At 33.5% G+C, this 17,082-nt stretch overlaps 2 protein-coding genes across 2 annotated transcripts; both read right to left on the bottom strand.

The window, feature by feature from the left end:
• Positions 1-1,375: 1,375 nt before the first annotated feature.
• Positions 1,376-4,509, bottom strand: LOC109183166 (adenine nucleotide transporter BT1, chloroplastic/mitochondrial). The gene is made up of 3 exons (XM_019333352.1): positions 3,615-4,509; positions 2,222-2,383; positions 1,376-2,141 (listed from the first exon to the last, which is right to left on the bottom strand). Exons 1-3 carry the CDS (start codon positions 4,149-4,151, stop codon positions 1,668-1,670), a joined length of 1,173 nt encoding a protein of 390 aa, XP_019188897.1. The 5' UTR covers positions 4,152-4,509; the 3' UTR covers positions 1,376-1,667.
• Positions 4,510-8,847: 4,338 nt separating this feature from the next.
• Positions 8,848-11,841, bottom strand: LOC109183167 (alpha carbonic anhydrase 4-like). The gene is made up of 5 exons (XM_019333353.1): positions 11,497-11,841; positions 10,195-10,407; positions 9,966-10,127; positions 9,223-9,276; positions 8,848-9,127 (listed from the first exon to the last, which is right to left on the bottom strand). The coding sequence occupies exons 1-5, from the start codon at positions 11,791-11,793 to the stop codon at positions 9,032-9,034; spliced, it is 822 nt and encodes a 273-aa protein (XP_019188898.1). The 5' UTR covers positions 11,794-11,841; the 3' UTR covers positions 8,848-9,031.
• Positions 11,842-17,082: the final 5,241 nt, after the last annotated feature.

Below are 17,082 nucleotides of genomic sequence, written 5' to 3'. Positions count from 1 at the left end.
CTTAAGAGTTTATTTGACACTTTTTCTTTCTAATTAATAAAAAATGTTATCTCGAGTGAAACACGTTCCGAGCTCAGTTATGAGAGAGCTTGTGACCCTAGTGAGAGCATTAAAGTGTGATGAGATGATAGAAGATAGTTTGTTAACTTAGTAGTTGAATGTCACTACACAATTGAATTTATTTTTCCTAACATAATAACGGTGTATTTGGTTCATGGAGTTAGACACAAGAAATGAGAATGTAAGTTATATATTTAGTTGACAACTTTTTAAAACATAGATATATGATTTGATCATCCCTATAATTAAAATACTCATCACCTAATTTGAATTAGGTATCATTCCATTAATTCAGCATTATAACTCCTCATTTTACCGCCTCCTCATCATTACATTAGATTATTGCTTTTAGATTTTTGTTTTAATTTTTTGTTCATATTGGTGTTTGAATGTCAATATATTATAATCAATTGTCTTGATTTTTTGTTTTTGTATTTTTAAAATTTTTATTTCAATTATAGCGTCATACATATTCAAACAATCATATTGATAATCATTCTAATTCCAGTCTACTACCAAACATGCAACTCATTCCAACTTCGATTCCCATGTTCAAACCAAACGCACTCTAGGATTAGATTGGTTAGTAGAAATGTCAATACACAATTGAATTTAGATAACATTTTCGTAACATAATAAGATTGGATTGGTTCAAAGAGCGAGTATTAGCTTTGGCAATCATTATATCTTGGATTATTATCCATTATCTGCAGGGGTAGCTCAATTGATCACAAGGATGAAGTTTGGGAACAATAAATATTAAATAATCAGGAATAGGCGGAGTTTCACCAGCGGCAGTGCAAAAGTCTAACTTATGTAGAATGAAGTTTGGGAACAATAAATAATCAGGGATAGAGTTTCATCAGCGGCAGTGCAAAAGTCTAACTTATGTATTCAGTTGAGTTACCATAATTTACATCCTTCCAAATGCTCTGTCGGGCCTTTGGGATTAGAGATTCAACCTTTTGGGAACAATGGATAATGATCCATCTTAAAAGATAGACCATTAAAATAAGGTTCATTATTAATTAATATACTAAATGTTCATTTAATAAATTGAATGCTCACTTTCTAAAGGTTCATTTTTATTTACTAAAATTTTATTTTCATATATACTACGGAGTACTAAAAAATGAACTTTCAAAATATTAGATATGAATCTTCAGTATACTAAAAATGAACATTTATCTGTCGTCCACATTTCATAGTATAATTTGCCTAGCTCTGGTGACTATTTGACTACAACAATCATTTCTGGACATTCACTTTGGTTTTTTTCTCCTGAAATTGGGGGATTCCATTCCATCATAACAAATTGGGATAAACAAAATTGATACAATTTCACTTGTAAAATACCAATTCTGTGATTTGCACAAACTTAAAACCATTCATCTCCCCTTATTGTCTCCAAAATTTCTTTGCAATCAGATGTAATTTCTTGACTTAGAAGAAACAGCAAATGCTACTTAACAACTTCCCGGGGTAACGTTATGTTGCTCAACACCGGGGGGTCAGGATAGTGAAGTGCTGTAACGTAAACAAATGCAAGACGCTAATGAACTTCAATCAATCTACCTTATGTGTGTCTCGTACCGTAAGAAGCTCTTCTACTCCTCGTTGTCTTTCTCTACCAATATCCTCTTGCACGCTTCATAACACATGAAAGAAATCCCGGCAGCCGGCACCAGCTTCATGCAGCTGGGCCCGAGCCCTTTGTACAATCCCGGGATACCTTCCTGTTCGAGGATGGTGGCGAGGGCATGAATCACGTTCTTGTATACTTGCCTCCCGCTAACCGCCCCTACCTGCATGTGCTTACGGGCCACTTCTAGAGGGAACGTGGCGCTGCTGGATATAGCTCCCGCCATGGACCCGATCAAAAGGGTCTCGATGTTGCCGATTCTCTCTTGTTTGAAGAATTTCGTGTAGGATTTTCGCAGTGTGTCATACGCGAAGTAGTTCGTCGCAGCATATGGAATCACTCCGATTAAACTCGGGGTGAGACCCCGGTAGAGCTCTCTCACGCCCCCCTCTTTCAATATTTTTACGAATGCATCGAGTAGACCTTCGTAAACTCCTCTCTACAGTTTCAAGAAAATCATTCAACCCTGTATTATTAACGCCAAAAGTCCGTGTCTGCAAAGAAACATCGCGAAATTACCTGGATTGTTAGTCGGGTCTTGACCAATTCAAGAGGATATGTCACCAATGTTGAACTTACACCAGCACACGCTCCCGCAACTAACGAAGCGGGGATCGGAAGTTTAGGCTGCTCACCGGGTTTGGACGACAAGTTCTTATTAACCGTGTCGTAAGCAAAAAGCTGCAAAAAAGCACACAAATAACTTTCAGCTAAGATACAATATAAACGGTAAATTGAAGGCGAATACATGTCCCTTTTCCATGGCAAAGCAAATGATAACAATTTTCCAATTTCGAAGAAAAGTGAATCTCTAGTGCATAAGAGATTTTGCATCCCAACTAACTAACATAAGAAATACATTTTTCCGAGAGAAGGATCAAAAGATATATTAATACAAATCAAGCCTCAAGCTATCAAAGATTCGAAGATGATAGAACAAGCAGCTTTAGCTAGAACATGAGCTACTACGTTTGCTGACCTTTTAACAAAAGAGAAAGAAATACTATAAATTGGATTTTGTTCAATTGGAGCTATCAAATTGTTTTAAAAAGTGCTGCTGCGTATTAAGGGAATCAAGGCACACTCTCACAATTACAACTAAACGTGGGAGTATTTAGTATTACTTATCTTGAGCTTTCGAGAACTCATCATATAAGAAAGATAATGTTGCCATATCCTTGCTACTTTCGTAAAGATTGTTTATTCCCGAGTACCATATGAAAGTTCAAATCCAGGATTAGAAACGATGCCACCCCTAGCCTAAACTGCCCGCCCCAAATAAAGACTATAAAAGCTTTAAGATACTAACCCAACCGCCTCTAGTATGAGCACGTTTAAAAGGGAAAACTAGATATACTGTTTGGCAAATGAATACGACAACAAAGATGATCCTTGACATAATAATAAGAAACTAATGCAGCTAACACAGCTCCACATTAAGCAACTTCTCAACCTATCGAGAACAAAGATGGTGCCAATGTTTTTACAATACCTATGACTTAATAATGCCCTAAAAGCTCATTGTGGAATTCACACAACTAACCAATTCGGTTTTAGAATTCATTGCCAACAACAACAAATAATGCCTCAATTAAGCAATGAACACGAAATAGAAGCACAACCTATGAACTTAATAAGGCCCTAAAAGCTCATTGTGGAATTCACACAACTAACCAATTCGGTTTTAGAATTCATTGCCAACAACAACAAATAACGCCTCGACTAAGCAATGAACACGAAATAGAAGCACAACCTATGAACTTAATAAGGCCCTAAAAGCTCATTGTGGAATCCACACAACTAATCAATTCGGTTCTAGAATCCATTGCCAACAACAACAAATAACGCCTCAATTAAGCAACGAACACGAGATAGAAGCACAACTTATGAACTTAACCAAAAAAAATTATACCTCAATGGCCTTGCTAGGGGCGACACGAATCACATTAACCAAATTACCCCTAAACAATCCAGTCCACCCTTCATGTGCCATTATAGAGTGGAACACCTCGGTTGTCGAATGCCCACTACTCCCAACCATCAAATGAGTCCTAATGGTCTCCAATGGAGCTACAGCAGTTCTTGAAACTGCCCCTGCAATTGCACCACTTATCAACCTCCTCAATGAAGGATTCGAAACCTTAACCTTAAGCTTGAGCCTAGGTTTCTTCTTCCTCGCAGCCACTTCCTCCTCGGAATTGCCAAGAATCTTAAACCCCTCAAGTGATGAGAAGTATTTGGCGTACAAATCGAAATTGGGGGGGAGCTTGAAGCCCGGCCCGTTCTCGTCCCGGGAATCCGACATACTCCCCCCCATTTGACCCACACAGGCAAAGAGCCCACCGGGGCAAAAGCTCGCATCTTGTAGACTCCATTGAAACCCCAACTGAGTATTCGAAGAGAACCCATCCTTCTTCCACTCCAACACCTGCATTCCTTTGCCTGCCATGATTTGAAACTTGTCGAAAGCAACAAAATTGAAACAACCCTTTGAATCAGAAAACCAAAAGAACAATCAATCAAAGCTATCGATTCAGGGGTTTAGACAATATGGGAAAGCTGAAGGAGCAAACGAATCGGCACTGGGCAAATGGGTAATTAAAAAATTCATTCTCGCGTTTGGGTTTTGGAAAATTTTGCCGAATAGATTCGAGTCTAGAGTCTAGAAAAGCAATAGAAAGATAAGAGTATGTGAGAAAAAGAATAATCTTGTTTGATGGAAGAGTGTTGAGAAGCTTTCAGCGGAAAATAGAAAATACAAATTACAAACAAGTGAGACTTCAGATTCTCTACCCTTTCGTCTTTCGAAACAGAAACACATGAAAAAGCTGTCCAATAATAAGTGATTTCCATTTAATACTATACTCCATCGGTCTCATTTTATGTGTCTAGTTTGATTAACGAGATTTAACTGAAATTATTTTTAATTTATTTTTTATAATATTAAATTTAAAATTAGTATACAAAATTTATATATTTAGAAATTACACAAAAAAATCAAATTAAAAAATAAGTAAAAAATACTAAAGAAAATAAACAGAAAAAAGAGTTGTTTTGACCAATAGATAGTAAGTAATACAGATAAAATGAGACGGAGGATATGCTGGTTGGGACTCCCAATGCTTTCGAGCCGATGGTTTTGAGCAGGTCGGAGAACGAGAAGGCGGGGGCCGAAGTGGCAGAGTGTGGGTGGCGGTGCGAACGAGAAGATCAAAAAGCGGAAGTGTTGGGAGATGCTACAGCAAGTTACTGGCTTCAAGTTCGGCGGGCAGCTGCCGGTCGCACCCATCTTGAAACCGGAGCCCACCACCGCAACGCCCAACTCATCCATTCATGTGGAATATAATGGTCCTGTTTGGTGAACGCAAATTATGTCCGGGAAACGTGTTCACCGTGAACGGCGAACACAAGTCCAAACGACGTCGTTTTTATGCAAAAAAAAAAAAAAAAAAAAAAAAAATCACGTATGTGGAGTTAACGGCGCGTGTTTGATCAAATTATGAATTTTCTGTTATGAGATTATGAATGTAATGTAAATTCATAATCTCATAACAGAAAATTCATAATCGCATAAAAGTAAAATATTTATTAAATTATGAATTTTCTGTTATGAGATTATGAATGTAATGTAGATTCATAATCTCATAACAGAAAATTCATAATTTCATAACAGAAAATTCATAATTTCATAACAGAAAATTCATAATCTCATAACAGAAAATTCATAATCTTATAACAGAAAATTCATAATCTCATGGTTCCAAAGTGAATGTGTAGGCATGGTTCCAAAGTGAATGTCTAGCATGGACTCATAATTTATGAATGTCCGTGATTTCGGACGGGAATGTGTAGGCATGGTTCCAAAGTTATTGTGCAGACATGAATTCATAATTTATGAATATCCGAAATCATTGCTCACCTTAAATTAAAGTGAAACCGCGAAATGTGAAAATGAAGAAGAAAAGTCACGCAATTAATTAAAAAAAAAAAAAAAGAAGATAATGGTGTACTAACACCGTTAGAACCATGGTGAACACGGTTCCATGGCATAACGATTGTTTGGTGAATGATGTTAGCTGATTGAATTAATTAGAGGGTATAACTAGTTGATAACATTAGCTGATTGTAGAAAGATGTTTGGTAAATTAGATGTTAGCTGATAGCTCTTTGGTATAATTTCTTTTCTCAAAAGCTAATTGAAAAAATTGTTTTGAGTAGCTTTTTAAATTTTAACATTTTGAAGTACAAAAGACTAATTAACCAAACACTTATATTGGTTTTTAAACCAAGTCAAACAACTAATAGTGATCAAATAAGCTAAAATTGACTTATACGCTAATTATTTTACCAAACAAGACCAATAATTCAAACCTTTTAGCTCACTTGTTCCTGAAGAGTTACTTGCAGGAAGAGTTCTTGAAATTGCTGGTTTGCCCAACTCCTCCGTTCATGTGGTATATTTTCTCGACATCCATATATGGTAGACCAAGTAAGATAGTAATAATAAAAAAAAATATAATAGCTGGTAAAATGCTTATTGTAACCCAAGTAGGATAATAATAATTATAAAATATAAAATAAAATAAACACATGTCATCTTAATCAGCGAAAACTTGTTGTTAACCTGTTAAAAACATCAATTACTTTTTTTTTGCCGGGTTCATTGATGATTTTGGAGCTTATTTTAGTTGAATATATAGCTTAATTGCTATTTTTAAAATAGTCCAATGACTTATTTGTACCTTTTCCCAATAAAATTAGTATTTTCTCAACATTTACAATTATAACGTTTTACTGTTTTACGTTTCATTGGCAAAATTTCCAAGGATTTAACAGGAACGGCGTACGTGGTTAGAGGGTTTAATTATTCTAATTTTAAATTATCAACTTTTGGAAGAGTGATAAAATAGTTAAAATAATAATAACGAGATTGAAATAATAGAGATTAGAGTCATGACATGCGTATGAATGATTGATCAATAAAGACATTAAAATATTAAAGTACTTATTATACATTTTGGCATTTTGTATATAGTATATTTATTAATTAATTATATATTTTCTAGTACATATTAATTATACTAGTATTTTCAATATGTGCCCAACATTTTTATAAATTTGATATTTATATTTTGAAAAATAACTAATATATATATATATATATATATATATATATATATATATATATATATATATATAACTCCAATATATAATGTGTATATTATTATTATTATTATTTGAAAACATGTTATTATTATTATTATTATTATTATTATTATTATTATTATTATTATTATTGAAGAAGATAAGAAATATTTGGTGCAGTGGATGATAATGGTAAGGTATGTTATCCAAAATATTACATATGGTACAATTTTTATAGCATAATGTATAAAAAATTTATAATGAAAAAATGGACATAAATGAAGGATATAACCTTCATTCAATTCATATAGTCACTATAATAGAAATAACTTAAGTTGTGATAAGTTGTTTAATAGTATTATGTCTACGTATGTCTATACTTGTCATTATATATATTACTTTGTATCTTTTCAATTGTAGCTATTATATTGGAGGTATTCCAACGTGAAATAAAAAAAATGTCCAGCCCGCTTATTTTTTAAAATATATTTTTATATTAATATATATATATATATATATATATATATATATATATATATATATATATATATATATATATATTTATTTATTTATTTATTTATTTTTTGAGGGGATTAAAATTTTTATATATTGATTTGTATAATATAAAAGTTCAACCTTTAATTTCTCACCAACTAAGCGCGACTTTTACTTTTGAAACAAAAGACGTATATACTACATATATAAATGTATATTATATTGATTCAACTCTTTATTTATATTTTATATAATAAATATACTTTAAATTAAACGAGAATCATACAAATATAAATATAACGTATGTAATTATTATGTTTGAAAATGACAATAATTATTCAATACAAAATGACCATTTAAAACGTAGGAATCATCCATTATTAAAATTGATTTGAAAGTTAATGGTCTCACGAAAATTTTAACTATAATGCTGTTTTAATTAAATATATTTATAAAAAATGTAATTACATGATCATGAATCATACAAATATAGACTCCGTAATTATTAAACATAACGTATGTAATTATTATGTTTGAAAATATTTTAATAAAGTAATAATTCATCCAAAAGTTCAAAGACTTTGCAATGTGATAGAAGATAAGATTTTTTTTTTTTTAATTTTAAAGAAGCACTAACATACGACAAATTATACTGTGGACCGCGTATCAAAACGACGTTGTTTTGTTTAATGAAAATAAACGACACCCGTTTCGCGCTGTTCTGTGCTGTTCGCAAAAAGTAACTTTGTTATTCAGTTTCATGTTGTATACACTGCAGTTCCATTTTAACAAAATTACAATTTCATTTCGATATAACTACAATTTCATTTGATATTATACACTCAAATATGTGAAAATGTTATTTAGTTCATTTTATATACACTAGTTTAATTAAAACACAACTACATTCTTATCATTTCAATATAACTATAGGTTCATTGCACAATATACACTCAAATATGTGAAATGTTATTCAGTTTCATTTTAACATAACTAGAATGATGGGTCTTTCTCTGTCCGTTTAACGGGAAAAGCTGGCCGAAAAGGAATCGTCGTCACTTGTGGAAATCGAACCCGAGTTATCCTAGAATTTTCCCTACAAAGAGAGCTCATTTGTCACTTGAGCTACCCTGTTGGGTTAACTACAATATTATTCTGATATAACTACAGTTTCACAGGGCAATATTCACTCAAATATGTGAAATTGTTATTCAATTTCATTTTGTATACACTACAGTTTCATTTCAACACAGTTACAATTTCATTTCAATTCAATTGCAATTTTCATTTAATAATATAAAAATAATACGTGATGTAATGTAAAAATCAATTGGTTATTAACACACCAAAAAATACGCGCTCCGTTAACCACTGTTTCTAAATACGCGCTCCGTTAACCACTGTTTCTTTAAGCGTTTCTTTACTTAAAAAGAAACGAAATCATTTTTGAACCACAGTCCACCAGTATAATTGCTGCTAACATACGATACAATCATTCTTAAATATTCTGTCTGGCCGAGTGGTGGGATCTTGGATTGAAAACTCAACTTTTTTGGGAGAAGATTACAATACATATTTAAAAGCTCAGGCGCATCACTCCCTCAATACATATATATACTTCCTAAACAGCACATGCTACAGTTTGTGTATATATATGTGCGTATAATTAAATGGCTGGATGGGTGCTCTTTAAAAATAAGACCGGCAACGACGTTCCTTTGGTTGATTGAGATATACTGTCCTTCCATTGAGTGGTTGCACTGGCCTTGCATTTTTCTCGTAACCCTAAACAACAAATTCAAAACATCAAATGTTTGTACCATTCAATGTATATATGTGTCACAGATTCGATCTAGCTAGATAGATAATTCAGTACTTACATCATCAACAGCTTCCTTTAATAACTTTATCTGGTCCTGTGATAAAGTCTTTGACTACAAAATCCAACAGTTTGTCATTGTGTGAGTGAGAGAATCCAAGGGTATATATTGAGTCAGTTTGTCATTGTGTGAGTGAGAGAATCCAAGGGTATGTATTGAGTAAATCCGACCTTATGACCCTAGTCGGTTAAGGAATTAACCCAGGTTGTCCATAGCTAGGTAAACCAGTCAACCCAAGTTGCACATAGCTAGGTAAATCAACTTGCCCAGGTTGCTCGTAGCTAGGTAAACCGGCCCTGCTCAGGTTGCCCGTAGCTAGGTAAACCGGCCAGCCCAAGTTGACTATAGCTAGGTAAACCGGCCCTGCTCAGGTTGCTCGTAGCTAGGTAAACCGGCCAACCCAAGTTGACTATAGCTAGGTAAACCAACCAACCCAGGTTAACTATAGCTAGGTAAACAAACTAGCCCAGATTGCCCATAGCTAGGTAAAACAGCCAGCCCAGATTGCCCATAGCTAGGTAAGATTGCCCATAGCTAGGTAAACTAGCCTGTCCAAGTTGCCCATAACTAGGTAAACCAACCTGCCCAAGTTGCCCATAGCTAGGTAAACCAGCCTAGGTTGTCAATAGTTGATCGGTTCAAATCAAGAAGGTTGAGATTTAAACTCGTGACCTTGTGGTTACAAGTGTGTATCCTTAGCCATCTTGATTGGGTGTTAGGGTGGTTAAGGTTAAGATTCAGACCTTCTTGATTACTGTCCAGATGACACCCTGTGTGCATGGTGGGGTTGTGAGGGAACCAATGAATCTGTAATATTTCTTGCCCTCATATCCGATCTTTCTTGGATTAAGGACACCTAAATCTGCACCATTGCGACCAACTTGCTTGATGCTGCTGTTCAGAAACTGGAGTGGAACCAAGAAATTAATTAATGTATATGTATATAAGATGAATTGAATTGTGGGTACTTACTTGTCCAAGGAAACTATCAGGTTCTCCAATTTTGAATAAGAGGGAGACAGCAGCAAATTCATCTTTTGTACTCTTATGAACCAGATGCATCTCCATATCATACTTTTTGCCGTTCACAGTGTTCTCAGAGGGAGTATGGCAGTGACAATTTTGAATGAAGTAGTCGGTACCGTTAATGATGATCTTTCCGGCCTTATCACTTGTCCACTGGATCTGCATGCATGCATGCAAGTATGCAACAATTTATATAATTGACCCGAGATTATGTAGATCAACTAAATCTGCATAAATTAGAAGCATAAAATAGTAAAAGGGGTGGGTTGTAATAATATTGGGTGGATTAATTTAAGACTATTAGCCAAGACAATGGTCATTTATACCAAGAGAAGCTCAATAGACTTCCTAAAAATGCACGCAGTGCAATTATTATTCTGTGGATCATAGTTCACACAAGTTGTGTGGATCATATTTTGTATACGGTAAAATAATGTATATTCAATACAAAATTAATGTACATTCAGTACAAAAATAATGTACATTGTATTCAGGGAATGTACATTATTTGTGTACTGAGTGTACATTATATTATATAATATACATTCAGTACAAAAATAATGTACATTTATTATATTAAAAATATACTTTTTATTATGATCCACATAATATTGTGTGGACCATGATTTGTGGGCTGTGAGAACAGGTCAAAGTCACCAAGACAATAGTCATTTATATATACCCATGAAAGCTCAATTCATAAACTTTTTAAAATAATGGTGGACCGCGAGACAAAGTCAAAGCCCACACAATGAGTTGTGTGAACAAACCAAAGCCCACACAATGGGCTGTGAGAACAAACCAAAGGCCACATGGTGGGCCACGAGAATGGGCCAAAGCCCACCATTCCAAATCCAAAAGTGGGCTCCAAGATGAGAATGACTAGCCATTCGGGACAGGTCAAAGCCCACGTGGTAGGTCACGAGAACTAACCAAAGCCCACTTGGTGGGCTACGAAAACAAACCAAAGTCCATTTGGTGGACCGTGAGAACGTGCCAAAGCCCACTTGGTGGACCGTTGGAACGGGCCAGCCCACTTGGTGGACCCAAAGGTGGGCTCCGAGATGAGAATGACTAGTCATCCGGGGCCGGCTTGAGCCCTAGGTCACCTATCCAAGTCCGAATCATCTATCTTGGTCTAAGTCATTTTCTTGGGCCCAGATTCCAAACTATTGGACCTCAAATTTCCACTCTTGAACAGTTCTAAATCCAACAAAATAAAAACCACTACTTGAACTAATTAATTACCTGAAGAGAATTGCCATTGTTTATGATTCTAGCCTCAAACGGTTCGTAACGCTGAATCAACTCCCCAAATTTGGAGGTAACATTAACAGTTGAGTCATCAATATTAATGGGAGACTGCATTTGACCAGCATTGCAGAGTGTATAATTTGTGTTAAGTTTTCCCCATTTCTCTGGGCCATTCTCAGCTCCCCTAATATAGCTAAATTTGGTTTCCTCACTCTCACGGGCTACGGAGATGGTTTGTGATGAGAGGAAAAGGATTGAGATGATGAGGATGATGAGTGGATTATTGCCCATTATTTGAGGCCTTCAAAACTTGACTTCAATATTGTTTTGAAGGATGGATAAAATTTATTATTTATTATTATTTAATTTACTATTTCTTATCACTCGCTTTTGTCATGTATATATAGGAAGGATTTGTGTGGTTTCGATGGTACATAGGGATTTATGTGGTCTCTGTTGTATTGATCTATATTTTAATAATGAGTCTTTATTGGTTGAAATATTTTAAAATTTATTTAGAATTTTAATTTTAATAAATTATTATTTTTTCCTAAATTCTTTTTAATTTAAATTTACTTCAGTTTTTTTAAAAAATAAAAATTAATGTATAAGAACTATATAATTAAAAAAGTTCTAAATGAGATGTTTTTCATATTGATTTTTTTTTTTACTTTTTAATTAACAGGTTCATTTTTTATGTAATTGTAGCTTAATTAAAAGAATTGAATAATAAAACGAAACATTTACAAAGAATTATTTCTGTATTGTATCAGTTCTATGCTGTATAACTCTCATATATAATAGATAGATGTTGGGTGTGCTATAGCAAAGATGAGATGAGGGTATGAGCCATTTTTAATATTTTTTTTTTTATTTTAAGAAATATAATCATAGGAATTGAAGATGGAGGTGAATCCAGAGCCCTATTTGTGGCCTATGGTTTCATCCTCCTCACCGGTAAAGGTGTCTTCAAAGCAGCATGCAGCAAATGGACCACTCCAATGCATACAACATCCCAACATTGCAGAAGCGTTGGCGGTTCGGGAAGCCCTTTCGTGGACCAGAGACGTGGTCTAACTTGAATTTGATTGTTTAATTTTTTGTTTTAAATTTTCGAGTAAGTCATCAAACCGTTCATATATTGATGCGATTGCACACGCATATAAACTTTTTGTTAAATTAGCTCTTTTAGTAGTTGTAATTTGTGAGGTTTTCTTCATTCGTAGAGATAGAAACCAGGCTGCTCACTCACTAGCCAAAGCCAATGAGACTTGGCCGGTTGTCCTACTTTGAGTGGCTTGATATGATATACTTTCGGCTTGTCCGAACAGTTTCATATCTTAATATATTCGTTTTGGTTGCTTTAAAAAAAAATTGAAAAAAATATACGAATTAAACATCTACAAAGAATTATTTCTGTATTGCATAAATTCGATCTATGCCCTATAACCCTGATAATAGATGTTGGGAGTGTAGTTACAACAAGGATGAGATGAGGGTGTGGACCATTTTTTTTTTTTTTTTTTTAATTTACATGTTCATTTTTAAAGATAATCATAGGTCAATTAGAAAAAATTGAGAAAAATATTAATTAATATATGTGCCATTTGAAATATATGAGTTAATACGAAATGATCCCTAGCTTGATTATAATTTTGACTATTTTTTTGATCAATTAAGTCCATCAACTTTAAAAATCTTAACCAATTTAGTCATCCGTTAATTTTATCGTTGGACATCCGTTAACTCAGGACCAAATTGGTAATTTTGCTATAGTCAAGGGACCATTTTGGTGTACAACTTTAGAATTTTTCAATTTTGGTGCTTAACTTTGTTATTTTTATCAGTTTTGGTCCTTTCAACTAAATTGACAGCAAAATATTGTTGGATTTTGTATTTTTAGGGGTAAAATCGTGATCTCAAGAAAACGTTTTCAATATCTAAACAAAACCACTGTAAAATCATATCTATATGTGTTTGATCGATGAGAATAATGGAAAGGACGGGCAAAAACTAGCCATAAATATATGAGATTTATAACGTCGACGATTGGCAAACTCTTCTTTTTCTCTTAATATGATTTTTTGCTTAGATATTGAAGATATTTCCTTGAGATGACGATTTTGTCCCTAAAATATAAAATCCAACAATATTTCACCGTCAATTTAGCTGGAAGGACCAAAACTGATAAAATAAAAAAGTTAGGCACCAAAATTGAAAAAAATAAATGTTGTGCACCAAAAGTGATAAGACCTCCAAAATCGTGGGACCAAAAGTGAAATTAATTCAAAAGTACCTTGATCTAGTGAAATTATCAATTTGGTCCCGAGTTAACAGAACCCTAACGGCAAAACAAATGAAGGACCAAATTGGTTAATATTTTTAAAGTTGAAGGACTTAATTGGTCAAAAAAATAGTCATGGACTAAATTGGTAATTTCACTATAGTCAATGAACCATTTCAGTAATTAACTCGAAATATCTTATTCAGAACTTTTAATGATTTATATTTCTTATGTTAATTTTATTTGTACAAAATGGAAAGGAAAAAACTTTGAAGTTTAAAAAAATTAGGATGGAACTGTTGTAACCTATTAGGTCAAGCATAACTAATCAAAGGAATTGGAGAGAGAGAAAGAAAATAAGAGACAAAGCAAGAGTATAATTCTTTATTCAACTTCTTCATTCAATACAAGGGGTACATCTCCATATATATAGTGAAATGTTACAAATCTACATAATGAGCTATAATGCGTTCGTTACAGACCTTACAAATATTGTCCATTAAATGCATTTTATAACACTCCCCCTTGGACATTATTTGTCCACAATCTTGCTTTGATAAGAGCTTGCTAGGAAAACCCTGTGGAAAAACCTAGACAAAAAGAGTATATATTATTCAAGCCTCATTTAAAACTTCCACAGGAAAACCACGTGGGAAAAACCTAGTTGAAGAAAAGAGTACATGATGTATGTAAAAAACATATATTGTATTGGTCGCCTCATTAAAAACCTTAACTTAAGAAAATCCTGTGGGAAAAACTTAGTTAAGGGAAAAAGAGTACAACCATAAGCCTTCGAGGCACAATCGGCATAATCTTCAGAATTTTGGGGTTTCTCTACTTAAGCAATTATTTTGCAACTTTTCCCCATTTACATTACTATATCATACTCATGCCTCATTAAAAACCTCACTAGAAAACCCAGTGGGAAAAAACTAGTTGAGGAAAATAGTACATGATGTATGTGTATTCTTGTTTTAAATTAGGTGCCTCATCAAAAACCTTAGATTTAAGTAAAAACCCCGTGGGGAAAAATTTAACTAAGGAAAAAGAGTACATCTGTTAGTCGTCAAGACCCAATCTTCAGGATTGATTCATGTAAAATGATACCCCCCCTTAAGATAACAATCTTTAAATTCATACATTAAATTTCTAAAATGTATAGAAGAATTTTGTAAATAAATATGTACAACTGTCAATGGAATGAATATACTCTATAATAATCTCGTGACTCTTCTAGAGCTCACGTGGGTATAATATTGACATCATAATGTCTAGTCAAAATGATTTCATTATATATCATTTTATCATTTATGCAACACAATCTTTATTGCCCCTTTATAGGACAATGATGGTAAAAATAGTACAACCAATTTTAGAACTTGGCATTATGGGGATACAAAAATAATAGTCAGTACCCAAGTAGCCCATTATATATTGGCTTACTGGTGTATATAAAAAAAAACTTCAAGGAAAAATTCGATCTCCAAGTCGAGATAATACTTAGCTTTCCCAAGCTTTTGTTTCAAAATCTCCGTCTTTAGACATGAACTGATATAATCAAGCTCTTTAGATATTTCATTGATACTTATACCATCAATATTGACTAAGATAATAAATAAGTCCATTTATCAACCCATTATTGAGCACATAATGGTACATATTATTCCTTCTACATGAGGATAACAACCCCATTCACAACTCTTTAAAGAGTAAATAATGGCACATAATAATACTAAATAAATCCTCATTTCGAGAATTATAAATCCATTCGGGATTTCTCAAAATAAATTTAACTACATATCTAAATTTATTATTTTGCCAATTGTATTATGTAGCGAAATTTAATGCCATTTACCGTGGGAGAGTATATTTGATTAAAATCAATTAAGGGTCTCTGCGTGAACCCATAGGCTACAAACTTGCTTCATATCTTATCACCTCGTTATTCTTATTTCTCTTTCATGCACACACCCATTTGTAACCTTCAGGGTTAACACTCAACGGTGTAATGTTATAAAGAGAATTTATTCATTTTAGCGAGTCGAGCTATGCCTTAATTGCTCCTTTATATGTTAAATAGTCATGATACTTCCGGTGCCTAACTCTGGATCCAAATTATCATATAACGAGCAATTTGTAATGACAATTGTGTTGTCGACAACTCTAACCTTTTTATAAATGTCTCCCATATTTGTAAAAGTTAATGGCAATTTTCTAAAACAACCAGATTCTAGACATTTTCCAAAGATATTTTGATCTGGTCGTTCTGTATCCCTAGTATTACGTTTATTTGGTGCACCTATAAATTTTACTAGGGTTTTTCGTCATCTGGACGAATGTCTGTAGGACATAATTATTCAAGCTATTTCAAGAGTGACAATGTTTCTTTACTAGATCTAGTATTATGATTCATATCTTTTTAATCAATAGATCTCCTACACTTCTAGTGTCAAGGAGTATCAGTATATATATTTGGTCCAAGTTTGGGGAATGTATATGGAACCTAGTTACTCTTTTTATGATCAGTATGATCAATAGATATATTTGATAGATTATTTGCTAAAAAATCAAATTGATATCTTTTGAAATTTTGGTTCAATCTAACTAGTACGTAGATTTGAAATACTGAAGATGAAGATATTTTCATTCCATGAAAAGTCTCGGCATTCTATTAAATTTGAGCTCATATCTCTCCCTAATGCCGTGAACCGATCTTCATAAAGTATGCAGTCAGCGTACCTAATTATATGCATTGATCCCCTATCATGGGCTCTTAGTATTTAAACAACAGTAACGCAGATAGGAAAATGTTTATGTTGAAACCACGTACTAGGTGAAAAGATGGTATAATTGCGATATGCTGTGAGTTAGACTTGGGTAAAAAAAACTTGACACATAGTAACGTCATAGCAATCCTTCGGAGATTGATGGGATAGGTAGACCATATTTTGGTCAAGAATTCATTGTCAAGGTTCATCCTAAAGGGTGACTTAGAGAATTAAAGTCTTAAATCTACCTTCTGGGCAAATGAATATACAAAAACAATATGAGAGCTATAAATTTAAATATCATATACGCAAATTTCATGTCAAAGAGTTTCTATAGCAGAAACTAACACTATAAACATGTCATAGCCTTTAATTGATATCACATCAAAATCTCAATTGACTCATGCACATCTATTGAATAAAGAGTATCATGTTTGGTAAACACAAGGCATGACATGATAAGAGATATTCTATTAATTCATAAATTTTAGAAAATAAAATGAGAGAAGTACCGTTCGCCGAACGATA

Source organism: Ipomoea nil, unplaced genomic scaffold, assembly GCF_001879475.1.
Source record: "Ipomoea nil cultivar Tokyo-kokei standard unplaced genomic scaffold, Asagao_1.1 scaffold1101, whole genome shotgun sequence".
Taxonomy (NCBI): Eukaryota; Viridiplantae; Streptophyta; class Magnoliopsida; order Solanales; family Convolvulaceae; genus Ipomoea; species Ipomoea nil.
Note: the sequence above shows the minus strand (reverse complement) of the source record. Positions and strands in the feature narration are given on the sequence as shown.

Bases quoted from the DNA above. Each gene is read 5' to 3' on its own strand.
- LOC109183166 (XM_019333352.1), bottom strand. From the start codon at position 4,151: ATGGCAGGCAAAGGAATGCAGGTGTTGGAGTGGAAGAAGGATGGGTTC. The intron at 2,384-3,614 runs GTATAATTTTTT...GCTTTTTTGCAG, and splicing joins CCCCTAGCAAGGCCATTGAG to CTTTTTGCTTACGACACGGT. The intron at 2,142-2,221 runs GTAATTTCGCGA...TTGAAACTGTAG, and splicing joins AGACCCGACTAACAATCCAG to AGAGGAGTTTACGAAGGTCT.
- LOC109183167 (XM_019333353.1), bottom strand. From the start codon at position 11,793: ATGGGCAATAATCCACTCATCATCCTCATCATCTCAATCCTTTTCCTC. The intron at 10,408-11,496 runs GTAATTAATTAG...GCATGCATGCAG, and splicing joins ACAATGGCAATTCTCTTCAG to ATCCAGTGGACAAGTGATAA. The intron at 9,277-9,965 runs GTCTGAATCTTA...TGGATTTTGTAG, and splicing joins TCTGGACAGTAATCAAGAAG to TCAAAGACTTTATCACAGGA.